This window comes from Pleurodeles waltl, chromosome 12 (assembly GCF_031143425.1).
Source record: "Pleurodeles waltl isolate 20211129_DDA chromosome 12, aPleWal1.hap1.20221129, whole genome shotgun sequence".
Classification (NCBI taxonomy): domain Eukaryota; kingdom Metazoa; phylum Chordata; class Amphibia; order Caudata; family Salamandridae; genus Pleurodeles; species Pleurodeles waltl.
The window spans coordinates 633,369,794-633,397,177 of NC_090451.1; the positions used below are offsets into that span (position 1 = coordinate 633,369,794).

The following is a 27,384-nucleotide window of genomic DNA, read 5'->3' on the forward strand; positions in this document are numbered from 1 at the left end:
CGGGAAACCGCCGGCCCCGGCGGTGCGACCGCGGTGCTACCGCCGCGGTCGTAATACTGGTCTCCGTACCGCCAGCCTGTTGGCGTTACGGACGCCACATTACCCCTGGCGGTCACCTAATGACCACCATGGATTGGAGGGCAAAATCTTGACATTCAAATTGCTGACAGCCAGGGGTTTAGCTTGGTCAGTAAGATTAGGGAGTGTATGCTTCAGATTTCCCAACAGTCACGCTAGCACATAATGTTACAATACATTAAACAACAAGCAGGGCGCACCAGTGCTGGGTAAGGGGTGTTGGAAAAGGAGAGGAATGCGGATTGGTAGGGGTAGAAAGTGAGCAAAAACATTGTTTTGTGAAATAAGCTATGGGGGTCATTACAACCCTGGCGGACGGTGTTAAAGCGGCAGTAAGACCGCCAACAGGCTGGCGGTCTTTTTTTTAGTATTATGACCATGGCAGTTACCGCCATGGTCATCCGCCGCTTCCCCGTTCCGCCTGCCAGGGCGGAGACGACCGCTGGGCTGGAGACCTGGGTCTCCAGCCCGGCGGCCGTGACAATACTGCGGCCGGTATTGTGACCCGGCTTACCGCTGTGGATTTCCAGCGGTAGGAACCACCATGAAATCCATGGCGGTAAGCACTATCAGTGCCAGGGAATTCCTTCCCTGGCACTGATAGGGGTCTCCCCCACCCCCTACCCCCACCCCAAATCCCTCCCCTACCCCCCCACCACCCCTGCCACCCCCCCAAAGGTGGCAGGGCCCCCCTCCCCACCCCGACCCCCGACATTACCTTACACTGACACCCCCGACACGCATGCAGGCACCACCAACACACATACACGCACACACACCGACATACATGCCAACATCCACACACACAGTCATACACGCACACCCACATTCAAACATACACGCACACAGACATACATACAGACATGCACCCATTTCCGAAACACGCAACACCCCCGCAATCATACACGCACTCACACCCCCCCTACATACACAGACGCACACCCCCATGCACCCACACAACACACAACACCCTCCACCCCCCTCCCCTAACGGACGATCGACTTACCTGTTCCGTCGATCCTCCGGGAGGGGACTGGAGCCATGGGGGCAGCTCCGCCACCACCACACCGCCAACAGAACACCGCCGCGCAGAATTACAGGACGTGATTAGCTCGGCGGTGTTCTGTTGGCGTGGCGGTGGAGGTGGAGCAACCTCCACTTCCCCGCCGCCCGCAAGTATGGCTGTTGGCGGCTCTCCGTCGGAAAAACGACGGAGGGCAGCCAACGGTCATAATACGCCGAGCGGCAAACCGCCACTACTGGCGGTCTTCCGCACGGCGGTCCCTCAGCGGTCTTCTTAAAAGACCGCCGAGGTTGTAATGACCACCTATGTTTTTTAAGCCTTTCCAAACAGAGAGAGGAGGAAGAGTGTGTTCGTGTTTGTCTGCATGTGTAAAAATTCCTGGTGAAATCTGAAAGGCACCTTACCATTACCGACTGAGAGCACCTGAACCCAACTATTTATTATAAAATACATTTTTAGGGTGGCGTAACATCTTAAACTCCATCCCGAAGCTACGGCCCTGCTGATGGCAACAGAAACTAAAAAAGCTAAATCCCCTTCCTGAAACTGACAGGGTGGCTGGAGAACAAAAGAATTCAAAACCCTCAACATGAATCGAGTCTAAAACCCAAGTCTCTTGGCAGCATATGATATCGAAATTTTGGATAAAGGATAACCAGTCATTGTTACTAAGTTTCTGACGTATCCCTGCAATGTTTCAAGATAATAACTTAAAACCTGGGGGGGTCTTCACTGGTTTTTGATCCAACCTTGGTTTAGGTTCCAGCTGATGAAGACCTGTAGAATCAGGAACAGTTGCGGGAGAGGTAATAGTTATATAGGAGCTGGAAATGATTTGACATCAATCGATTTCAGAGAGGCCTCATAAGGGATCGAAATAGTAATGGAAACTGGAGCCGGGGCCACAGATGCATATGATTTTTGAGAACTAGGTCTCCGCCAGGTAATATCGACGGCCCTGATGGAGGAGAATGATTTAAAAAAAACTAATGGAAGGGCTCACATTTGAATTTACTGGTTATTTAGATAGTCCAAATCTTACAACAAAAGGCACACAAGGTCTGGGTCTTTAAAATTGATGACCACGCAGTCCCCCGCAAAGTTTTAGGCAGTGTGCCCACCCAGCTCTCCCTACAGGCCATAATGGTGTTATTCACAATGTCAAATGAGCAACCTGCATTTTTCTTGCACTAATGCACAATTTTGTGAATAATGCCTTGACTGTCCTCTTGAACGTTCTCCTCCAAAGGAGGAACAACCTCCATGACAATCACACATGGGGTACACTCAGCTAGAAGATGTAAGCGTGTAGATTGGCCCCTTGATGCAGATGATGAAGCCTGCTGGGTGTGAGGGCTCCTAAAAGAAGAAGGATAACTGGCCTTCAGGGCTTGGGCTGAAAATCATTAGTCCGATCAACAAAGTTGGTACCACACTTGAAAAAAAATGGGTTTGCAACATGTTTGTATCATAGCATTCATATTGTCTGTAGTAATTAAATTAGTCACTACTGTCTCTGTGGGGCCAAGAAGAGAGGCTGCACCACCCCTGCCTGGATGGGCTAAATCCATTATCTCTCAAATCATCGAGGACTATACATGTTCCTTGAGGGCCAAATTGGACTCTGCGATATGCTCCCCAGGTTAAACCTCCAGTAACAAAGATGGGTCGGTAATTAGCTTTTGCACTTCCTCTATATGGTCTTCCACCAGATTTAGGCCCTCATTATAACATTGGCGGTATATACCGCCTACTGCCACGGTGAAGGCTACCAAAAGATCGTCGCCGCAGCTACCAGCCGTCAGCCGTCAGCCGGATTATGACCATAGCCAGATTTCCGCCAGAAGGATGGCGGAAATCTGTCTGTGGTCATGCCGGCGGATGGCGGTAAGGTGGCGCTGCTGCCAGCAGCACCCCCACGCCAGTAGACCTCTGCAGACCTTATCATGACCCATGATACGGCCTGGCAGTGTTCTGCTGGCGGAAGCTGCTGCTGGCAGCAGCGCCCGTCCCGTCTCCTGCCGGAGGACCCCCAAACATTGTAAGTTGGGTGCTCCGACAGGGGAGGGGGGTGTAATGTGTGTGTGGGGGGATTGTGTATGTGTGTGCGTGTGTGCAGGTGTGTGATGCATGTTGTCTGTGTGTGCATGTATGGATGTGTGAGTCCCTCGTAGCCCTAAAGGAAACAAAACAAATATGCTTCCTGAGTAATCCGGCAATCTTAAAGTTAGGATCAGCCCGTCACTGGGCCACCTGTGAGGTAACACCTCAACACAATGGTGGTACACAAAAAAGCAACAAAACAATGCAGATAATTCTCAGGACCCACAAGCTCCCTGAAGCTAGTGACTTCCTAAGCACCAGTGCTAAAACAACCTCATTGCCCATTTTTACACCCTGCCAGCGGAATCCTCAAAAGCCCATGAGTTACCTCCTCTGAAGTGCCCACATAGACACAAAATGAGATCCCCGGATAGTCGCCAGGGGCCACAGCTCCACGTTAGAGGTGCTGCATTCTGGGTCTCAGAGCTAACTCCCCGAGTCGGGTTGGGTCCAGTCTGCTGAGTCTTGGGTTCTCCCCTGCTTGTCATGGCTCTCTGGGCTTGTGTTATTGCTTCCCTGGCGTATCTGGTGGTATTGCAGCTCCTCCTGCTGTTTCGCTTCTCGAACTCGTTCCAGCCATTAGGGAAGCTCCTCGTGGTGCCTCCCAGCTCGGTCTCCTCTCCCTCCCTAGTGCTTACACTGATGGCAGTCACCTCCTTTAAGACACGTCCAGCCGAGACAACCTTGAAGCGTAGCCCCAGCCACCTCAGGACCCATTTTCTCATTGTCTCCTGATCAACAAAAACCACTACCACCTGTGTATACAGTCTAAAACTTTGTCATCTCAGTCTGTAGCATTGCAGTTTGCGGTAACACATCATGCGTAGTTCAGAAGATATCTGTAAGAAAGAATTGTTGCTCCTCAGCGGGCTTGGAAGGGATATTATGCCATCTTGGACACCTGTCCATACATTCCATTGCCGACCACCCCCACCACCTCGAAGATACCCGCTGGGTCCAGCAGCGCTGGCAGGTCGATGCCATCCAGGCTCTGGGCCAGCGCGGGGTCAGCCATGGCTCAGGTGATGGCTCCTCCAAGACTCGCTGGAGGGGAGGGACCCTGGTCTCCCTCATTGAGGGGTGCCCCAGGAGCACAGATCCTGCTTCCTCGCCAGTCCATTGATAGGGGAGGTAATGTGGGTGAGCGCCGCAGTGGTCCTGGTGGGCCTCCTCTGGTGACACATTCTCTCCCCCACCACCTTTGCTCGTGCAGTCCCCTCGCACCCGATCCTTGTTGTCAATGACTTGTAAAGCTATCAATTAACAGTATTTATTAAGTGCAACTGGAAAACTGATGCCACAGGAATATTCTCAGGAGACTATTTTAAATGAATTATGGCCTTCTAATCTTGCCCTCTCTTGCATACCAAACTCCTGGCAGGTTTGGCAGGCAGATATTCTACGTATCATCCAGTCTTTGATCCCGTGAGCCTTATAACCCAGCTCTTCTAGCGATATTCAATCAAAGAACCCCTTATATAACCAATGGTCTTTGGGCTTACACTAGAACTGAAGTGGTAATCTGCTGTTCCCTTCAGTCCCATGACTCCCTGCAAACTCTCAAAGGGGGTCATTCTGACCCCCGCGGGCGGCGGAAGCCGCCCGCCTGGCGGGAACCGCCAGAAGACCGTACCGCGGTCCAATGACCGCGGCGGTCATTCTGACTTTCCCGCTGGGCCGGCGGGCGACCGCCAGAAGGCCGCCCGCCGGCCCAGCGGGAAAGCCCCTTCAACAAGGAAGCCGGCTCCGAATGGAGCCGGCGGAGTCGAAGGGGTGCGACGGGTGCAGTGGCACCCGTCGCGATTTTCAGTGTCTGCAAAGCAGACACTGAAAATCATTATGGGGCCCTGTTAGGGGGCCCCTGCACTGCCCATGCCTGTGGCATGGGCAGTGCAGGGGCCCCCAGGGGCCCCACGACACCCGTTCCCGCCATCCTGTTCCTGGCGGTTTTTACCGCCAAGACCAGGATGGCGGGAAGGGTGGAGGATTCCCTGGGGCAGCGGGAAGCCGGCGGGAAGCCGGCGGGAAACCACCGGTTCCCTTTTTCTGACCGCGGCTTTACCGCCGCGGTCAGAATAGCCCAGGAAGCACCGCCAGCCTGTTGGCGGTGCTTCCGCCGACCTCCGCCATGGCGGTCATGGACCGCCAAGGTCAGAATGACCCCCAAAGTGTCTAATGTCACGGAAGCAATAGCGGTCGTGGCATTTTTAATTTACACTATCAGTGAGCTTCATTCACAAAGAAAGTAGGAAAAGTACTGTTAGAGATCTCCACCTACATGGACTTTTTTCTCTATGTGGCAAATATTTTCCGTCATAAGAAAGACATTTTCCTTCATCCCCAATAAATCTGGGAGTGATCCAGTCGCCTTTTCACTGTGCAAAATAATATATGCCGGCACTTGGTGGGAGAAAAAATCCAACTATTTCCAGGGCGGAAATGAGAGGGAAAGAAGTTCGTGAATGAATGCTGAAAACGGTCCATATTTGTTGATGTTCACAGACTTCCAAAGCTAACCATGCCTTGGAATGTTCACTAACCTCTTTAGTGGGGTTTACTGGTGGGAGGAATTCCATACTTGTGGCGGATGTCTCCACGCAAATAAATGGGTTTATCTCGACCAGAAATAGCTTTGTGAATTCCTCATGGCCGTTAATAAGATACATTTAGTTTTAAACATGCCTTTACAACCGAATTTACATTTGTGACTACAGTCCTGTATTCTGGCAGCCCTTCGCTTAACAGAAAATGTACAACTGCAGTACCAGAAATTCAAGTAATGTAAGCTAAACAAGGACTGGTTGAACACCCCAAACCTAACATGAGTATTCATGAAGTTCACCATACACAATGCAACACACAACATGTAAAATTCCACCACCTGACCTTCTGGATCTAGGGGGGCTACAAGATGGATAATATTCTAGCCTCACATTATTCTAGGTTTACCAGATCAATATAGTCAATTTTTATTGGCCCGTAAGTGAGTCCACATACCTGTGCCATATTTTGGGACCCTAACCCCACAGTACCATTGACCTCTTTGTTCCCTTAAAACACATTCCCAAGATTAGGATTGTGAATTGCCTAGACAACATGGAATGTTCTCAGAATATGGGGAGCTGAAGATACTTTTGAATTTTGTGTGAGGAGAGTGGCATCTTTAACACCACTGTGTGTGTGTGTGCGTGTGTGTGTGTGTTTGTGTGTGTACATGGATATCACGCGCAGTGGGGAATGACTGTACTTATTGATTGCGTAAGGTCTAAATGGGTCAGACTAACACCATAGTCTGAGGACCAAGACACTGCAATGCCCGATCCACATAGTGTGTTCAGTACATTAGAGTGAGTGTTTTTCAAATGTAGTAGCCAAGAAACATTTACTTTGGTTCTCTGAACAGTATGCCCCAGTATCTAAGCATCTGTAACGTTCTTTGTGTGCACGTACAAAGTAATAAACGTTTGACAAAGTCGTATCCTAATTCCTCCATTTAGCGGCAGTTTACTCAGTACTGTCATTTGGTATGTTCTGAATCCATATACTCCCTTTCGGTATGTGTTTCTGACCACTTAGTCCTGGTAAATGTTCCGACCTTTAAACACTGGTGCCTGTTGTAGAGGAATCGCCCCTCCCAAAATTGCATCAGTCTAGGATTAATGATAAAACATTTTCTGGGCATCGCCCAGCCCTATCCTGTACTTCTGTGTATTTATTAAACTTTATTTTTAATTTTACTGTGTACAGTGATTAAGAAGGGGAGAGACCAACTGAAGAGCTACACCCTAGTTTACAGATCTCCCTATGAGCCACAGTGTTTGTGTTCAGGTGTACAATAGTTGTCAACCTCAAAGTGTTATCACTGAAAACATTAACATAAAAAATACATAACTATATAGATGGAAAGGATATACACCTACACAGACTTACACTGCGTGGCACTGCTCTCACACTAACATTTGCTTAGTTACTCTTCTGTTACAGTCCAAGAACTTGAAACTGTAGAGCTAAATGGGCATGCTTTTACGCCCTACATATTTCCACATGTCCTGCAAACTCATAGGTGCAGTGTTGGGACAGGAGGCTGGCCCAAGAACACCCTTCTTGAAGTTTAGGGTGAGTCCCTACATTTGAGTAGGCTAACCCAGGCCACCTTAAGCTATGTGAGTAGCAGGGCAAAACTGCACAATCCATAATAAAAATATTTACAACTATGGCCTCCCAGATGTCAGAGCGCCTAGGTTAATTATGCGGTCTACCTATTACTCCCAGCCAAAATCCCACTAGAGGTATAGGACAAGGTGTCAGACTCCTACTTTCCTGGAATCCTCCCTGGCCTGATAACCCGCTAAAAGTAATTTTTAACGTATCCCTTGACAGGCCCAGTTTCTGACCACAGAAAAACACTTACATTCTCTTCAGTTCTTCCTCACATGGACACATTCACACAAATTTCACCCCATTTGTTCTTTTTTCCTTAATACTCTAGCCTACTTTACCACCATAAAACTGTTTGAAGATGCAGTACAAATTCTCATAATGTAACATAACATAACACGGCATTTATCTATATACTAACACACATGAAGGACATACTGTCTAGGTTCTTGCATTCACTATCTGTATGGCGTCGTGCATTGTAGAGCAGGATTTCTTGCAATATATGCATGGCAACAGGCACAAGGGAGAAATCTGCCTGTACGGTAAGGACACCATGAAAAACAAGCTTGTTTCACCTTGAATTTCCTGTATCAGTATGGTACCCATCCCATAGGTAAGTCGAGCGGTACACCTAGAACTCACCATTAAACACACAGCCGACATATGCTTTAGATGTCTGCAGTGCGATCTAAACAATACTCAACACAACATCCCACAGAACCCTTTAGACTGAACTTTGTACGAACATGCAACACAGAGCAGACATTTTTTCATATAAAGTGTTTATTGGAATTTGTGATAGCACAAATCATCAGTTCAACAACCAGAAAATCATGAATCAATATTTTGCATATAGAAACGTTCATGTAACAATACATGGAACGAACGTCCCTTATTCAGATTTAGGCATAATGTGTAAGGGCGGATATGGACACTGAGGTAAAACTGAGAAAGGGCTAGTGACTCAAAGTTGCTCCGAGATTTAGTCCAAGTGAAAATTGCCCCTCCACTGACTCCAGATCTTGTCAGGCGTACGATGTTATTCATTTGCCTCATATATCATGCACTTTAAGAGCATACCGTTGTTCAAACCTTGTATCTATCCCTCTATATGTGCTACCTCCCTCCATCACTGGGAACACACCAAACCTAGGTGCAGCAGTGCTTGCATAATGATGAGCATCCATGTCTTCAAAAATGTGTATAATAATGAATTGGAGTGCGTGGAACTGGCCACATGAGGATCCCTGCTACTGGGTTGGGGATCCTTGGTCCCAACACAGAGCATACATACTAAATATTTGGATATCAACATGCTCCCACAGCACTTTCTATCAAATAACCCACAAAACTCTCCAACATATTAAACAGAAAACCTAACACAAATCTAACATTGCACGTAAATACATATTTACACACATATGTGTGGTATTTGTACAACGTTGATGATATATGTATCTTTAAGGGGTAAACCTAATGATGCTGCTTCTAACAAAGCTGATATTGCCTTGCTCTTTCATAAGAAAACTTATTTCAGTTAGGGGAACAAGATAGGTTTGTGTCTCTCTAGTCAGGAAAGGCACAAGGGAAAGGTGGTTGTATATCTGTGAAATCCTGTCTCCTCCTGAGATAGCTCTTATTTCCTAAGTAGACATGATAGTGGCTTTCTGTGACACGCTGCCATACTTCTGTTTGGAATCCACACCTATGGCCTTCTTTACTCTTGATCAAGTGCTGACGCAATACAGTGCAATAAATTCAATAAGCTTCGAGCACAGATGGCTTAGTAGGAGGATTCTCTACGACCTCTTTAACTCCTTTGTTCGGGAAGGTCAGGTGACTGTCTCGATGGAAGAAGCTATCATCTTTCTGATCCTGAAACCTTGAAAGGTCTCTGTGCATTGTTTGTCTTATAGGTCTAGCGCACTAATGAATATGGATGCAAAAATATTTGCGAGAATACTTGCAACCAAGTTGGAATCTCTCCTTCTGGATTTGATACACCGTGGCCTGCTCAATTCAAACTGGGCTTATCTGGCCAGATAGAATTGGTTATCGAGGAAAGGATAAAGGAACTATGGGTACGCCTTTTGTGTGACTTGTGAATGGGATACTGGGAAAGGAAACTCACTGTAAGGTAACCTTTGTTTGGTATCTCCATCCAGCAAAACACCATAGGTTCTATCCTTCTACCAGTCGATTATGCTGGATGGAATGTGGGCACCTGTGGGATTATCATCATATATTGTGGGATTGCCCTCACATTAGACTCTTCTGGGATGGGATCCTGGCAACATAGAAAGAACTACTGGGTTGCTCTGTGCCTTCAGATGTTGCTTGTCTCTTATAAGCCTTTGTTACCCAATACTGGAATGCAAATCGAAATCAAATAGATTTAGTTAGTGAAATAAGAAAAGCCTTATTTATACAGCAGAATAGCACCTGAGGCTATGGGATCTTTTGGCCATGGCTTTCCGGAGTTCTGGTGGATTGATACAAAGACTTTCAGATAGGGTGGAATCCTTTGTTGTACTAATTATAGGATGGTCTCGAACCTCTCCTGTTCTCCACGGTTGTGTGTGCTAGATCTACCAGAAAGGATGTGATTCTTGGATGATATTTTAAAAGTCTCTGATTTACTAGGCTTTTCTGCCGTAACACTGATCAAGTTTTCATTATCATAATTCCCTTGATTGTTTTTGTGCTTCAGTATGCTTGTCGTGGAGACATTCTTATTGGTTTTGTGAACATTTAGGTAGAGAGAATGATGGTGAAGGGGTTGGGCTGCAATAATAGTGTGCAGTCCTGGGAGAGGGAGAACGGTGACCAAGAAGAAGGGTGAGCACACCGCACTGCCAGGAGAAACTAGCCAGGGCTAAAATGACGGAAGCACCGCCAACAGGCTGGCGGTGCTTCCTGGCCTATTACGCCCGCGGCAGTAGCGCCGCGGTCGCACCGCCGGGGCCGGCGGTTTCCCGCTGTTTTAGCCCCGGCGGTGATAATCCGCCAGGGCAGCGCTGCAAGCAGCGCTGCCCTGGGGATTATGACCCCCCTACCGCCAGCCTGTTTCTGGCGGTTTGCACTGCCAGGAAGAGGCTGGCGGTAAGGGGTGTCCTGGGGCCCCTGGGGGCCCCTGCACTGCCCATGCCACTGGCATGGGCAGTGCAGGGGCCCTCTAACAGGGCCCGGCCAGCTTTTCACTGTCTGCATAGCAGACAGTGAAAAGCGCGACGGGTGCAACTGCACCCGTTGCACGGCCGCAACACCGCCGGCTCCATAAGGAGCCGGCTCCTATGTTGCGGCCTCATTCCCGCCGGTCCAGCGGGAATGTCTTATTGGGGGCTGCGGGAGTGCGGCCGCATTGGCGGCCGCACTCCCCCCGCCAATGTCGTAATGACCCCCTATGTCCTTACGTAGGGCAAATAATGACCTCCTGCCCCCACCAACAGAAGTATACATTTGGGCACATGGCTACCTCAATGAGTTTCTGTATGCAATTATGTGGGCACCGATATGGGCCTATAGTGCCCAAAAGGTTTCAGTGATCCACAAATCATTTCACTCTTTTTAAAAACAAATTAATGGAAAATAAGGAGATGGGGCGCAGCTGAAGAACAAAACTATGTCAAATGGGCACTACAAGCAGACATACTTGGCACAGGACTTGCCCAAAAGACCTACAGAGCGGTACCGTGGGAGTAGTTTTAGCCCAGTGCACATTTCACTTTGCCAAACTAGTCAATTCAGCAGATGCAATTTCAGTGGGAAAAGGACAAAATAAAGCCCTTCTTAGCTTAAAAAAGAGTGAGTCTCCCGCCTGAACCGGGTGTATTGGCATGTATGCTAAAAGTAATTCGCAAGAGACGTAACCTGCCTTCCGTAACTCTTCCTGCAGTTACCGGTTACCTCGGAACTTGGATAGGGTGACCAGACGTCCCGGATTTCCCTGGACAGTCCTGGTTTTTAGAGGACTTGTCCTGGTGTCCAGACACCTCTCTTAATTTTAAATAAATGTCCCGGTTTTTGGGACAAAGGTCAGGTTATTAAATAAATGTCCTGGTTTTTGGGACAAAGGTCATATCATGTAGGGAAGCATAAGTTAAAGGTATGCTCTCCTTTAACAGATACCTACAAAGTATAAGCTAGTTTTTTTTAAAATATTTTTTTTAATTTATTTATTTTGGCATTTATAGAGAACAACATCAAACAGACACATCTGAGAGGTCAAAAAAATGGATCATGACCAAATACAAAATAAGGAACATTAGAGTCTTACATCCAACCGCCACATATGCATTGAGGCGGCAATCAACATTATAGATCACAATTATTGTCCAAAACGCATCAATGCGATCCCTCGATGTGTGGAAGAAACAACATAAAGATGACCTCCACGGCGGGAGGTGCACAGCAGAGAAGAAAGAAGACAGAAAGAGAGGGAAAAAAAGATAGAGCAGAAGAAGTGAGTGAAGATAGGAAATGCGTAGCCATCAGAGCATCATACACATGAAGCCAGCAGGGAAAATAGTGCAGCAGGGGGGCATAACTATTGGGCTAAGGTCGTGAAGTTATGAGTACACAGGTCTCTAAAAAAGAGCGCAGAGGGGCCCATATATCTCGCGGCCGTGATCCCTCCGGCATCAGGTCCCAGTAAATCATTAATTGGTCCTGACAATACAAAGCATCATGCAACCATTCCAAACAGCGGGGAGTCTGCCAGCTCCCCCAACACATCGCAACCCTACGCTTTGTCAGCAGCATCAGCAGTCTGATCAGTCTCCTGTGCGCAACGGGGAGTCCCTCAACACACCCCAACAGGGCAAGCCTGGGGGTATGTGATAGCTGAATCTCAGTCATCTTCTCAATCGCCCGCAGCACCTCTAACCAGTACACACTCAGCATCGGGCAGCTCCACGCCAGATGCATAAAGTCCACATCAGGGGACATGCATCTCTCACAACACGCCTCAGACCGGAGGCCCATTTTCTTCAGCCGAAGAGGCGTGTAATATAGACGATGCAAAAAATTGAAATGAATGAGACGCAGTCTGTAGTTAGGGGACAGCACTCGCATATGCGCACAGTAGCATTGCCACTCTTCATCAGAAATGGGCTCACCCAAGTACACCTCCCACTTGGCCCTGGCGGTAGCACCCAGCCCATCCACTTTGAGCTGCATACATACATCAATACAACTTAGTTATAAGCCTGCGCTGGGGCTGTACCTGATACATAAGCTCCAGCGCTCTACACACAGCAGGTATTTCTGGGAAACAGGGTAACACGCGCATTGCATAGTGTAGATTCTAAGAGAGACTAGTTGATGTAGCGCAGTATCGCATGTGTCACCAAGCGCAGCTGCGGTTGTAATAAAGTGCTCATCAGGGAACCAAGACCCTACGGTAAGCAATCCAGATTCACGGATGAACTCACGTACTCGTGCGTCCTCCGCCAACTGCATGTCACCCATGTCAAAATCGGTATCAATGGGGCAAAGGTCTCCCCCGCCAGGCGTGCGTTTCAGCAGTGCCATCAAGGCTCTCGCTGTGCATGCCACTGTGTCGACCCCACACAGTCTGGGCCGGGGCGGCCCAACCAGCAACATCGGTAATCTGTCGGGCCACACGGCATCGCTCTCAGGCACCAAGTGGGGTAGGTAACGAATAGGGTGGAGACAGAAATGTGCAAAATGTGCCTGAGCGCACTGGTAGTAGAAGGCAAGATCAGGGGCCGCAAGCCCACCACGGTCAAACGGAAGTGTCAGCTGTTCCCATGAAATTCTAGGTTGCCGGCCACCAAGGCCAGAGTCACAAGGGCGGATCTAAGCCGTTTAAAAAAACTAGCGGTAAGAACCAGAGGTAAATAAATAAATAGTTATAGAAATTTTGGCAGAATAACCAACTCTGCTATTACAATGCGCACTGCCAGTGAAAGCGGAAGTGAATGTCACCCTTCTTTTCTTCCAGCCACATCATGGCTTTACCATAATTAGCTGACCCCAGCGATTTCACATCTCTACTTAGCCATATACCTAGATAGCGCACCGGTCCATCAGCCCAGCAGAGGGGATATCTAGAGGGGAACTGTACTGTGACCTCAGACAGGTGCAACACCACCGATTTGGACCAGCGTATAGTGATCCCCGAAACCCGACCAAAGCCCACAATCTCATCCATAAAACATCAAAGTGCAGCCGCGGATCGCAAACATAGAGGGCGACATCGTCCGCATATATGGAGACCAATATTGGGCGCTGCCAGAAAGCCAATCCCCTATGATAATGATGCTGATGCAAGCAAGCCGCAAGCGGTTCCATCGAAATGCAAAAAGTAACGGAGAAAGCGGGCACCCTTGACAAGTACCTCTAACAATCGTGATTGGGCTAGAAATGACACCATTGACCCTCAACAGGGCGGACGGCCGAGAGTACAACAGACGAATCAGCTGAATAAACCGAAAGCTCAACCCTGTTGAGCAAGCAGCGTGAACATATAATGCCATGCCAGAGAGTCGAAGGCCTTAGTGGCGTCTAGAAACACCCACTGGACACATCACACTCAATATCGCAAAGAACGTTTGAAGATTATATAGGGTTGAGCGCCCCGGCACAAAACCTGACTGATCCGGCAGCACCAAAGAAGGAAGCAGAGGTTGCAGACGAGCAGCAATAAGCTTTGCCAGGATCTTATTGTCAATATTGATCAGTGAGAGAGGCCTGTAGGAATCATAGCAGCACAGATCTTTCCCGGGCTTCAAAATTGTCACAAGGAGAGCCTCACGCAGCAAGGGCAGAAGGAGCCCGGTCTCTAGAACCTCCGCATAAACCTCTAAGAGGTGAGGAGCTAATATATCAGCATATTCCTTATAGAAGGCCAGAATAAGACCATCCAGCCCTGGTGCTTTATCCCCGGTTAAGCTGCGTATTGCCTGGACAACATCGCCCACCAAAAAGGGGACAACTAAATACTGCCTATGCACATTCTCAAACCACAGAAGGCTTATATCCTCAAAATAGTCAGCGGCAGCCTCCGGATGCAACCCTGGGGGTTCAGCATATAGAGCTAAATAAAAATCAGTAAGGATACGTATGATCACACCTGTGCCAGTGCGACGCGCTCCAGACGCGTCATTCAGCTCCACAGTATGATTACTAGCCCACGGCTTGCGGAGCCCTGTGGCCAACGTACGGCCTCCTCTGTCACCCTCACCGTATCGATGCGTCACAGCGTGCTTCCCCAAGAAGCATACCCCATGCAGGGCAGCCTCCTCAAACTGAGTCATCTTCTTTCGCAAGGCTGCCAAAAGGTCCTCCGACCAGTTCATAGCTAAGCGTTTTTCAAGCTCAGCAATCTGGGCCTCCAGTTCAGCCAGCTCGTGCCGTAACATCTTCAGCACACTGTGCTGCTTAGAGAGACAAATCCCACGGATCACCACCTTAAAGGCCTCCCACACAGTGCCGGCAGAGCCCTCCGCCCCCCCCGATTCTCAGCAAAGTAACGAAGTATAGCGTCACAGACCTCATCCCTGAATACCTGATCCCAGAGTGCGCCATGAGGGAGATACCACAAGAAAGCACAATGAGGCCCACCCGGAACAGCCAGCTCCAACATGACCGGCAAATGGTCCAACAAAGTACGGGCTTTATGCTCAAAGGCCGTTATCTAGAGCTCCACATCCCTGGTGCTGAGCCATTTATCTATGTGGGACCAGCTGCCATGTACATAATTAACACAGGTGCCCTCCCTGGTACTCCCATGTGTCTTCCTCCATAAATCCACCAAGACCCCCTCCTCCATCACCTGCCACAGAGCTCTAGCAGCCACCGCATGTTGAGGTCTAGCGCAGCTCTCATGATCTAACTCAAAGTCCAACACCACATTAAAGTCACCACCCCATAACAGGGACCCAGGGCCCAGTGAGTCGACGAGTCGCCCCACCTCCCCAAAGAATTCCGAGTCATCCGTATTTGGGCCAATATAGTGCTACCAACCTACACGGCCTATCAAGCAGCGTACCACTTAGCATTACATAGCGGCCATTAGGATCTACCAGCACCCTCGCAGTGCGCCACGGAAGACCCTTTCGGATCAGAATCGCCACACCTCTTGCACAGCGCGAATACAGCGCAGCGTGCCACTCACCAATCCAGCCAGCCTTCAGCCGGTGCTTAGTGGCCTCCACCAGGTGAGTCTCCTGCAGCATGCAGATGTCCACCCCATGTCGCTGCATATCAGCATATATCAAACGCATCTTGCGCCCGTCATTCAACCCGCAAGCATTCCAAGTAAGACAGCGCACAAGAGTCACATTTTCTTGCACCACAACAACGCCTTATGCGAACATACAACACTGGCCAGCACCACAAACAAGGCTACCGCTGCTAGCAGGAGTAGGCATAAGCACAGAAAAGAAGAAGCAGAGTAAGTAAACCAAGCATGCAGCAGTCCCAGCCCCCACCCACGCTGACGCCCCCAAAAGGGCCAGAGCTTTAACCCCACCCATCCTCCAATGTATATCCCCCAACAAGATAGCAAACAATATAAATGGACTCAGTGGGGCATCGACAAGGCCATCTGAACCCATCCCAAGTGGGATGAAAGGGCAAGGGAACCATTAAATAAAGGAACAGACACCAGAACCTCCTGCCCCAGCCGTAACAACCAAGAAATGAACAGAGCACATTGCCCCGAATACAGTCACGGGACCTGGGTAAAAAAAATAAAAATTCAGTTATTGTCACTCAGCGAGCCATCGTCACCACCAGCAGCCTTCTGGCTCCCCGACGGCGCCCCCTTAGGGATAGATTTCACAATTTTGCGGCCAGCTTCGGGTCAGTGAAGAAATGTAACTTGCCCCTATGTTGGACCTGCAGCTTAGCCGGGTAGATGAGGGAGTATTTTGCTTCAGTCTGGCTAAGTGTACGCTTAACCAGCAGAAAGGCCTTGCGAGCCGCCTGCACCCCAGGAGTATAGTCCTGGAAGATATTCATTTCTACGCCACTGTACATCACAGGCCTGCGCTCCCTGACCAGATGAAGAATAGTATCCCTGTCTCTGTAGTTCAGCAAACGCACAATAATAGGGCGTGCTGGGGCTCCCGGGGGAGGCCGCAATCCCAGAGATCTGTGGGCCCTCTACACCACTAGCACACGAGAGAGCTCACCCTGGAAGAGCGCAGTGAGTATGGTCTCAACATAGTCCTCCATGCGCCCCACAGCCGTTGACTCCTGACGGCCCAAAATGCGAATGTTATTACGGTGGGACCGGGCCTCAAGATCCTCATTTTTATTCCGAATCACCTCCAGCACATGTTCCATATGCAGCAGCTGCTCACTGTCACCATGCTGACCATCCTCCAAATTGAAGGTGGGGGACTCCAGCTGTTCAAATCGTAACTCATGACTGTCCACTCGTTCCTTTAAGCGATCCATCTGCTCCATAAAATGATCAAGTTTAGCATTGATACCGGCCAGGCTGTGCTTGAGATAAAAAAACATAGCCTTCACGGAGGACACAGAGGTCTCAGGCAATGCGTCTTCCAACAGCCGGCTGACCCACTTTTCTTTTTCCCGCTCTCAAATGAGAGCTAAGCTTGCTTCTGTGCAGCCTTCCCCATCTCCTGCACAGCCGATCAGACAGGCAACCAGCGGGGCACCACCGCACCTCACCAGCAGGTAACAGACCAGCGAAGAGCCACAAGAAAATGATGGGCTCAGCCAAGAGACCCCTCTCACAGGTCACCCACCTCGGAACCAGGCAGGGGGGAAGGAGAGTAAACGGCAGGCCCCAAAGCCATGCCAGCAGCAAGCACCGTTCAGCCAGGCACAGTCACAAATGATAGCCCAGCCTCAAGCAGCCTCAAGCAGTCACAATCCTTAGGAGCACAAGGTCCCCCGACCCGCCCAACACCGCCAGCGGCCCCCCGCAGGGTAGCAGCAACAGGGTCACAAGGGGCTAGGAGAAGTTGCAGCAAAAAAAAAAAAAATGGAGGGGGGAATAAAAAAGAAAGCACCCCTCTGCATATAATACAGGGCCCCCCAGAGTGAAGGGGTCAATAGGCACCCAAAAGCGCCAGCACACTAAAATAAGGAAAAGTAGGCCCCAAGCTGCAGCAATTCAGTGCCTCCGTGGGAGCCCGCGGTCCGACCCAGTCGCCAACTGGGCCACACAGGGGCAACAACGCAGCACTGCAGTCTAGAAGACCAGGGGGCTGTTGCAGGTTCTAGGACCCCTGACATCAAACAAATGCAGCCCAAAAAGGCGGAACCTGCCTACAGCAGGAGGGGGGAGACACCTCTGCATCAGCACAGAGCCACGGCCCTGCGGGAGCCCGCGGCCTGAGCCAACCGCCCGAAGGCCCCGCGGGTGCCGGTTAACTTAGTGCCGGCCGCCGGGGCCTGCCAAATCCTCTTCGTGCCTCCACCCACAGAACGCAGGGGCGAGGCAGATGCAGCAAGGGGGAGCCGCCACTTGCGGCTCCGACTCCAGCAGCTCCTGACTGCAGAGCCAGCCAGAGCAGTAAAGGTCTGCGTGCTCTCCGCGCGCCAACTAGGTCCCGGCACAAGACCGGCGGCAGACGCGCACCACAAGTGCGCGTGCAGAAAGAGGCACCGGCCTGCAGCCTCCCATGGCCCTTCGACGCCGTCTCAGGTGTTGTAGGTGGGGCGGGAGGCAGTGAAGGAAGGCTAACTAATGCGTTCCTGGTCCCCTGCCGGCAGAGCCTCATGGTGTGGCGGCCATCTTGCGGGATGGCCAAGCCACGCCCCCAAGTACGAGATAGTTAAAGTAATTTATCTGTTACTTTTGGGCAACATAGTCCCCTGTCTGCTCCCAGCAGAGTGAGGAGCAGAGAGAGGTGGGTGGGGGCGGGTTGGGGGTGCAGGGTGGGAGGTCTAGCCATATCTAATTTTATATATGTAGTCTTGTAAATATGTGTGTGTGTATATGTTTGTGTATGTATATATATAAATACACACACACACACACACACACACACACATATGTATAGGCCCACATTCACAAAGCTACGCAAAAAAACGGGACAGGCCAGATATGTGAGAGTGAAGTCTTTAGTCCTTCTTTTATGTCTGACCTGCCCCGGTTTTTGCTCCTCAAAATCTGGTCACCCTAAATTTGGACCTAAATGTTTGTGCAGGCTAGGTCTCCGAGGCTGCGTTTGACTCTCCTCCAAAGGCGAATGGCGATAAAGGCTGCGGTCCTCCCAGTCTCCCTCAAACGGGACGTGGGTAGGCATGGTAAATGCATCCAGAGACGTGCGCATTCTCTAAACTACCGCAGGAGGACTTGTTTGCTTCCGTAAAATGGGCGGGGCAAAACAATTCGCTCGTTTGTAGGTGGTCCTGCCACATGCAAGAAAGGAAATACTGTAGCATTACTCTTTCTGTACAGCCAGTCTACAGAACCTGAAAGGCAAACATCCCAGGTGGGCATTTGCACAGGGGTAACACAAAAATTCCACACTCAGTAGGTGGGTTGGGCGAAAACTTGTTTTTTCTGTTCCGGTAAATGGATCACTGAGCAAACAAACGTTTGTGATCTGCTACAGCCTGCCACAGATGAAAAACACAATGGAAGAAAGTCCTACGCTACATTATCCTGTCATTTACACAGCATGCGGCCTTACTCTTCAGGCAATGGCAACAGGGAACTCCCTTTCCGATCCCCTTTGTTCATGTTAATAATGGGTCCAGAGTTCGGACTTTTTATTAATCTGTTAATATTATTTAATTTTCTTTGGATTCACGGACATCCTAAGTATGGATCGCTGACCCTCTGGGTCCATGGACCACAGGTAAAGAAGCGCTGCCCTAGTGTACAACAGGGTTTGCTAGGTAAGGACATAAACAGAAACACCCAGGCCCTTGAGAAGAATCCTGTGGGCTTCTACCAGGACCTCCTTCCAGTCTGGGGAAGCACCTGCATACAAACTTGGAGGAGCCGGTGAACCACTACCGTGCATCTCTGTGCTATGCGGTCTACTATTCATACTCCAATTGTTTCTGTTAGTACACCTACAGGAGACAGCACTCACCTTTTAGTAGTGATGCTATTTCTCTGGCCTGCATCAGGTGCACCAGGCTCTGGTGTGCTCATGTGCAAACCAGGACCATGCATAGAATAGTGCTACTTTCTTTGGGCCGTTCGTCTACTCCTTAATTTGTGTGATACTGGTAAGGAGGGCTGCCATGGCCAGCATGTTAGATGGAGGGATGCTGTTTGTGGTCACCTTGTGCAATTGCCTAATGGATGCAAATACGTAAACTCTTAGATCAGGGTTTTTGTCAGCCATGTTACATGGATAAAAGCAGCCTGTTCCCATCCTCGCCTTGTAATACCATTCCCAGACTGGTCAGTTTTTTCTGCGTCACCATTTAAAGTGCTGGTCACTACAGGTGACTCTCGACATTGTTGACGGCAGCCTTTCAAATGGAGGTTATTCGTTTTAAAACCGTAAAGTATTTCACTGTTCTCTCTAGCTCCCAAAAGTCCGAATGTGGCTAGAGAGATACTGGGGGTGATTCTAACGTTGGCGGGCGGCGGAGGCCGCCCGCCAAAGTTCCCCCAACAAAATACCGCTACGCGGTCAGAAGACCGCCGCAGTTATTCTGTGTTTCCCGCTGGGCTGGCGGGCGACCGCCAGAAGGCCGCCCGCCAGCCCAGCGGGAAACCCCTTCCCACGAGGAAGCCGGCTCCGAATGGAGCCGGCGGAGTGGGAAGGGTGCGACGGGTGCAGTAGCACCCGTCGCGATTTTCAGTGTCTGCATGGCAGACACTGAAAATCTTTTAGGGGCCCTCTTACGGGGGCCCCAGCAGTGCCCATGCCATTGGCATGGGCACTGCAGGGGCCCCCAGGGGCCCCACGACACCCCTCACCGCCATCCTGTTCCTGGCGGTCAAACCCGCCAGGAACAGGATGGCGGTGAGGGGGTCGGAATCCCCATGGCGGCGCAGCAAGCTGCGCCGCCATGGAGGATTCCTCAGGGCAGCGGAAAACCGGCGGGAGACCGCCGGTTTTCCGTTTCTGACCGCGGCCATACCGCCGCGGTCAGAATGCCCTTGGGAGCACCGCCAGCCTGTTGGCGGTGCTCCCGCGGTCGTTGACCCTGGCGGTTAATGACCGCCAGGGTCAGAATGACCCCCACTGTCTTTATTACAAGACTGTGACAGCTAGCTCCACATCCTCCAACTGCTTCATTTGTAGCACTAGCATACACCGTAAAGTATTGCTTTGCCTCATTGCGGTGTTTCATTCTATATGTAAGGGTACCATAACACCTACAGCTCCCAGATCCAGCCTGAAGGTTTTCTAGTGTGACATGTCACCTAGACGGATAAGCTGCAAGTACTCCCTATTATAAGCCGGCTCAGCATTAATGTGTGTGAGTTATGCTTAGCCCCTGCTTGAAGAAGAAAATGAATGCCATAAATGGTATCATAATCCAGCATTTATAAAAAAAGGACCAGAAAGAATAAATTGGATCGGTTAAACTACTCAAATCTCTCACGCGGTAACCAAGACCTCTGTGATATGGGTTGGGTTATTCAAAGTGTGTTGGGAAATTGTGAAGGTCCTTTATTGAAGTCAAGCAAATGATGCTAATTTAAAAAATATTTTAAACACCCGCCTTCTTTTTAAACAAAAAAGAACATTACTAATTGTAAGGCAATATTAGATTCTCAAGAATTGGACCTAAATGTATTATTTGTTGTCATTTTTGGCTACTTTTGTCTAGATTTGTTTCACAAGCACCCTCAAATTTGGCAACTTCACAGAAAACTATATATTAGTGTACATATGCATTAAGAGGCCCTTGCGATGAGTTTACCTTTACCCATCCAGCACAAACAAAACAGTATTGTTATGTACCCCAAGTATGTAGTTGGCGTAGACAAGAAACACATTTTTCTTTCAGTCAAATCATTCAGTGTGCATGTAGGTCCCCTATGTCTTGTCATAAACCTACCTCAATAATATCAGAAAACTCATTCTGGATCAGAAGGTTGAACTCATCCTTGTTTAGCTTGTCTTCATGACCTTGTTGGCGACTGTAGCTACTGTAGGTGTCAATGATGAGTTTAACTGCTCGGAGCAACCTCGCCATTTTTCCCGTCTGCTGCTACTGATCTGAAATAGAAGTATGGTATAATTTGCCACTTTACAAGCATAGCACGGTTGGCCACAGCCTCATTTCCCATGAATACATTTTTATGAGTGGTACTGTTCCCACGTATTAATTAGAAATCATGAATTTAAACAAAATGTCAGTTTGTTCAGTCATGCTTAAAAGTGGGTGACAGCCTGTCCCTGCATGCTTATTCCTTTGACAAAGAGCAATGGAGACATGGTGATCAACTAGTTTAGACAGAAGAATACCAAAGAGGGTAAACTGGGTTAAGGAGTCAGATCTTCTAGATCCGCATTTGAGGACTTATCAACTGAATCACATCTCATCAACAACTAGACCACCTCTCTATTGGACCATAAGCCGTCACCTGAACTATATCTTTACACCATATCTCAATTAAACCATCAGACCTACAAGAATCCATTCATCCACATATCAATGAAATAATTAAATCACATCTCAACTGAGTCAAACATCACCACTGGAGTATAATATCTTATCTACATCACTGAACCACGTCCCACCCAAGTAACACTGACTGGAGTTAGCCAGCAGTTATTGCAGAAAAGACTACAGAAGCAACTAAACTCAATCTAGACTTGTCAGCTCCTGATATTCTACTGTTGTTTCTGTAGACTACTTCCTCAATATGTCTTACTAAGAAAAAGTTACAGCACTAGAATTTTGATTCTCTCATATTGTCTTACCCCAATTGTAATGCACAAACATTCATTATTCAATTCCTCATTCCATGTGTAATTCTCCTGTTGCTTGCTGATACATTTTAGTGGGTCCCTCTGAAAATCCCCTCCCCCAACCCTCAACAGAGCTCTTCCTCTTTGTCACTACCCCCATATCTCGGTGCCTCCCCTGTATTTCAGTACTATAAGCTCGGAAGAGGACTTACTTTGTGTCATAGTCCAGATAGGCTTGACCCAGTCTACTGAAATTTGCAAGAGAAACACTTATATTTTTTCAGACCCATAGGCCAAAAATTAGTCGGGTATTAGATTTATCAGTTGTGTCTTTGTTAATGTTATGGACAGAGCCACCTAGGTTATGATTGGCTTGGCAGTGCAGCTGTTTGCCTTACCCATTCTTTCCAATTATCTAGAATATGCACTAGGCTTTGGCTTCAAAAGAAGGATACTTCCTTCTCACCTCATTCTATTGACTGGTGTATCAATTCACCTCATTTTGAGTTATTTCTCTGTCAAGCATGAAGCTCTAATTTACAACTGAAAAGCACACTGAATCATGACATTAAGTTCTTTATCTCATAGATGCGTTATATTTAGACAGCAATTAGTTTTACGTCTCACTTGTGAAGGCAGCCAGACCTTTAGGATTGAATAGAAAAAGAGCGTTACAAAACACTACTAAGAGGTTTCTTTAACTTCACCCCATGTTGTTTACCTTGAGTACAGCATTTGATCGGGAAATATTGTATGCTTACTAGATTCTTACAAGTTTGTGAGTAGTGTTCCCTCGCCTCACATGCCCACCTTTGCGTAATGATGCAGTGGCTTGCAAGGGGAAAACACTTTACCTTACAATATTAGTATTGATTGAAAGGGTTTCCCCCTCAACAGTTCACATGATTCAGTAGCTGTATGGGTGGCAGAAGTGCCATCATGTGCTGACTGTGTGCTTTAACATGACTGAAACCAAAACAATGGTAAAGAACCATGCAAGAGTAACAGTAAGCATTCATGGACACCATGCTGGCACAGAAGGCCTACTTTTGTAAGTACTAAAATGGGACGTTCACAGCAGACAGATGTCTCCAAAACAGCACTGGCACCACATCTTTTGTAGACAGATTCCTGGTGCTACCTCCCGCTTGGCTGTAACGTGGCATGTTCAAGCTTCCTCATGCCTTTGCCAGTGTGAGTGCATGGATGGTTTCAGTTGGACTTGTTTGCCAGTTGTTGGGGCTTTTTTCAGAGTCAACACTATGCCTGAGTTGAATGGTAGGTTCCAAGTAGACAACCCCATCCTGCATGCCCCCGTCATGCACCACAACCAAAATCCATAGCACTTACCCTCCCTTGGGGCACGGGGAGAACATAGACAGTGTTGGAGGAGCATCTTGGAGTGCTGGATCCCGGTGACCTCTCTTGTGAGCCTTAATGGAGAGGACCACACATGAGAGAATCCAAAACCATCAGCAGCCCAGGGACCCTGCCTGCGAGTCTTGGGAGAGGCCCCATGGGTGATGGAGGAGACAGTAACTCAGGCATGGCTGTTCCTGGGCTGGTCTGAGGAAACTGCACCTGAGGCATCACAAACTTCACCTTTCTCAGAGAAGCCCTTGGGGGCTATTGAGCAGACTGTACCCGAGGCATGGCAGACCCTTCTTCAGCCTGTGTCTGTCAGTGCAATGGGTAAGATGTCTGGATTAAGTAAAACAGGAGAGATGGATATTATTTTAATCCCTTTCCATAGACTAGGAAGGACGCAACATATTAAAAAATGAAAGGTCAGACGTGTGGCAGAAAAGAGTGCAAGAGGAGAAGGTATCAAGGCAGAGATAGGCAGCAGGTACCTCAGGCCAATACATAATTAAATCCATGATTTGTAATGTGCTGCAAATCAGCCCTGATGGTCTCGATGTGCTGAATTGTAGGCACTGGGATATTAAGTGATTTGCCCCAATCACAGGATGTTGAGCCAACGCCGAGACTCAAACCTGGTTCCCTCAGCTCCGAAGTCGGCAGCTCAGGACATTACACCACATCCTCTCCGTAAAAGGAAATGCAGAGGGTGACAGAAGAGGGAGAGCTATAGGGATACCATTGAAAAGGGGAATCCCAGAAAAGGCTCTGTACGCTGATGCCAATTAAAAGGTTAGAGCTGTTAAGTGCAGGGTGAGAGTTGTGCTTATGTGAGTGCAGGGTGAGTGGCATCTGAATGCAGAATGAAATATGTGACCTTATGAGTGCAGGACGAGAGGTGTACTCCTGTAAGCAGGTAAGCAATGCATCTGTGTGATAGCTGGGGTAGTGATGTGTTTGCATGAATGCAGTATGAGGATTGTTTGCAGAGGAGGGCAGAGTAAGTGGTGTGAGTGCACAGTTAGTAACGCATGTAGGAATACAGCGGTGCATCTGTGTGATTGCTGCATTGGGGGTGCGAGTGTGAGAGTTTTCGGTTAGTGATGTACCACCTTGACTACAGTGTGGGTGGCTTGCCCTCATGAGCGGAGGGTGAGTAGTGGAGTTTGTTTGTGAGTGCAGACTGAGAAGTATGATCTATTTGTGCAGAGGTAGCTCTAAGTGTTTGCCAAAAAGTGCACTCATGTGGTTGCAGGATAAGCAGTGTGCCTGTGTGTGTACAGACAGAATGTTGTGCCTATATGAGTGCATGATTAAATGTGTACTTCTGTGAGTGTCAGGGGAGAGTTGTGCCTGTGCAGTGTCGGACTGGGATGAAAAATAGGTCCGGGCACCAAAATAAAAATGGCCCACATTAGTGAAGCATATAGTTAAAAGACTGATATCGGGTAAATCAACAGTAAAAAACGGTTCACCTGGCCATGAAAGTGGCTCACAACTGCCTAAAAACCAGCCCAAATACTGATCTGTCAGAACAGCCTATCAGGCTCTGCCTGATTAAAGGGCAGTCTGACCCTGTGCCTGTGTTATTGCAGGGGGAGAGTTGTGGCTGTGTGAGTGCACTTAAGTGATATGCTGGTTTGAGTAGTGGCCCAAATCACTTTTTAGTAAACCAGTGGTTAACTTAAAAACAAATAATTGCAAGCACAGAGTTTTGATTAGGAGCCAGCAGTCTGCACTGCTGATTACTGGGCTCCCAGAATCCATGGCTACTTCGTCATGATTCGATCTCAGTGTTTTTCTCAGAAGCTCTCTGCTGGCGCTACAGAATGTCGGGTGCCAAATGCCTAAGCTGCCGAGTCTTGATTCCACCTCTTGCCTTTTCATCTATCACCATACAGCCCCTGCTCCTTTATCTCACTCTTGCAGGTTCTTCTTCATCCATGCTTTCTTATTATTTTACTGCCCTTCTTTTCCTCTTTCTACCCCCCTTTTGTGTTTTCTCTCTTCATCTGGGTCAAAGTCTAATAAAGAAGAATAAGTGCTAGTCCTGAAACATCTGTGTCATGGACCCCACCCGCACCCACTTATTTAAATTAAGCACTGCATGCTTCTGCCTTTCACCAACCTCCATTTGAGTTCTCTTTATATCACTCTTCCAGTTACGTTTTTTGTCCCTCCCGTCATCCCACTCCTCTTCTTTTCTCCCTTTTCTACCTTTCTCCCTCTCGCTCCAGGTCAAAACCAGATGATGAAAAAAAAAGTTTGAATCCTTAAAAACGAGTGCCTGCGCCGACCACCTTCAACCACAAAGTAAGCGCTGTATAAAATCAACTACCTTGGCATTGTCTGAAGCCTACAGAATTGTCAAGAGATCACCATTAAGCCATTCGCCTCAGGATATGGGGCACTTGTTTCAAAAGGTTTTCAGCAAAATAAAGGCACAACACCATACATTTTACAACAAACAAGCTTGCAATAATGTTGCAAGTAATGAATATCCAGTACAAAGGTCTTTACTGCATAGCCCCCTTCAAAAAGAACAACACCCACGCAAAGAGAGCCAGCTGCTTCACCCCCGAACTCCAGGAATCGAGACACACTTGTCGCTGCCTCGAAAATCTGGAGAAACACCAAATCCCCAGAAGCCCACAGTAACTTCAAAGCCGCCAACACCGCACACCACCAACTCATCAGAAACACCAGACAGAAGGCTATCCAAGACAGGATCCCCTCACAAGCACACAACAGCAAGGAACTCTTCAGCATCATCAAGAAGTTCACCCAACCCAACAGTGAAACAACGGACATCCCACCCTCACAGGACCTATGTGACAGACTCAACACCTACTTTCACCACAAAATCAAGACCAACTACGATAGTTTCAACAAGGACAACCCACGAGCATAACCCCCCTTCCAAACCCTGACACCAACAAACCTACAATCTCCACCTGGACACCCCTCTTCACCGAAGATGCGCTGAAAACAATGAAATCCATACACTCCGGGGCCCCCACAGACCCATGCCCCCATCACATCTTCAACAGAGCTGCAGACACCATCGCCCCCAAGCTCCGCCTCACTATGAACTGCTCACTAGCTGCCACCACCTTCCCCGACAACTGGAAACATGGCGAGATCAGCCCCCTCCTCAAGAAACCCTCGGCACACCCCACCGACCTCAAAAACTTTAGGCCCATCCCCCCACTTCTATTTACTGCAAAAGTCATTGAAAAAGCAGTCAACAGCCAACTCACCACTTTTTTAGAAGACCACAACATCCTCGACATCTCCCAAACTGGATTCAGGTCAAACCACAGTACCGAAACAGCCCTCCTGGCCGCAACAGATGACATCCGCTCTCTACTGGACAAGGGAAAAACGTAGGCACTCATCCTACTTGACCTCTCTGCAGCTTTCAACACGGTCTCCCATCACACCCTGATAAGAAGACTCCACGGAGCTGGCATCAGAGACAAGGCCCTCAACTGGATCCAATCCTTCCTCTCCGGCAAAACACAAGTTAGACCCGCCCCCTTCCTCGCAGATCCCACACCCACCACCTGCAGAGTGCCCCAGGGATCCTCCCTCAGCTCCACGCTGTTCAATGTCTACATGGCCCCGCTAGCCACCCTAGTCAGAAGCTACGGAATAAACATCATCTCCTATGCTGACGACACCCAGCTCATCCTCTCTCTCTCCAACAAACCCAACAAGGCCAGACACAACTTCCACAAAGGCATGAAAGCAGTCGCCAACTGGATGAGAGACAGCTGCTTTCAACTCAACACAAACAAAAAAGAAGTGCTCATC

The 27,384-nt window shown here is 48.7% G+C and overlaps 1 protein-coding gene across 1 annotated transcript in view; it reads right to left on the reverse strand.

Annotated features, from left to right (window-relative positions):
- Nucleotides 1-27,384, reverse strand: part of LOC138268432 (trichohyalin-like) — a 57,130-nt gene that overhangs the window by 21,512 nt on the left and 8,234 nt on the right. The window contains exon 2 of the mRNA XM_069218056.1: nucleotides 21,350-21,510. Coding sequence (XP_069074157.1) covers nucleotides 21,350-21,487 — 138 coding nt within the window. The 5' untranslated portion in view covers nucleotides 21,488-21,510. The remainder of the gene's footprint in view (nucleotides 1-21,349; nucleotides 21,511-27,384) is intronic.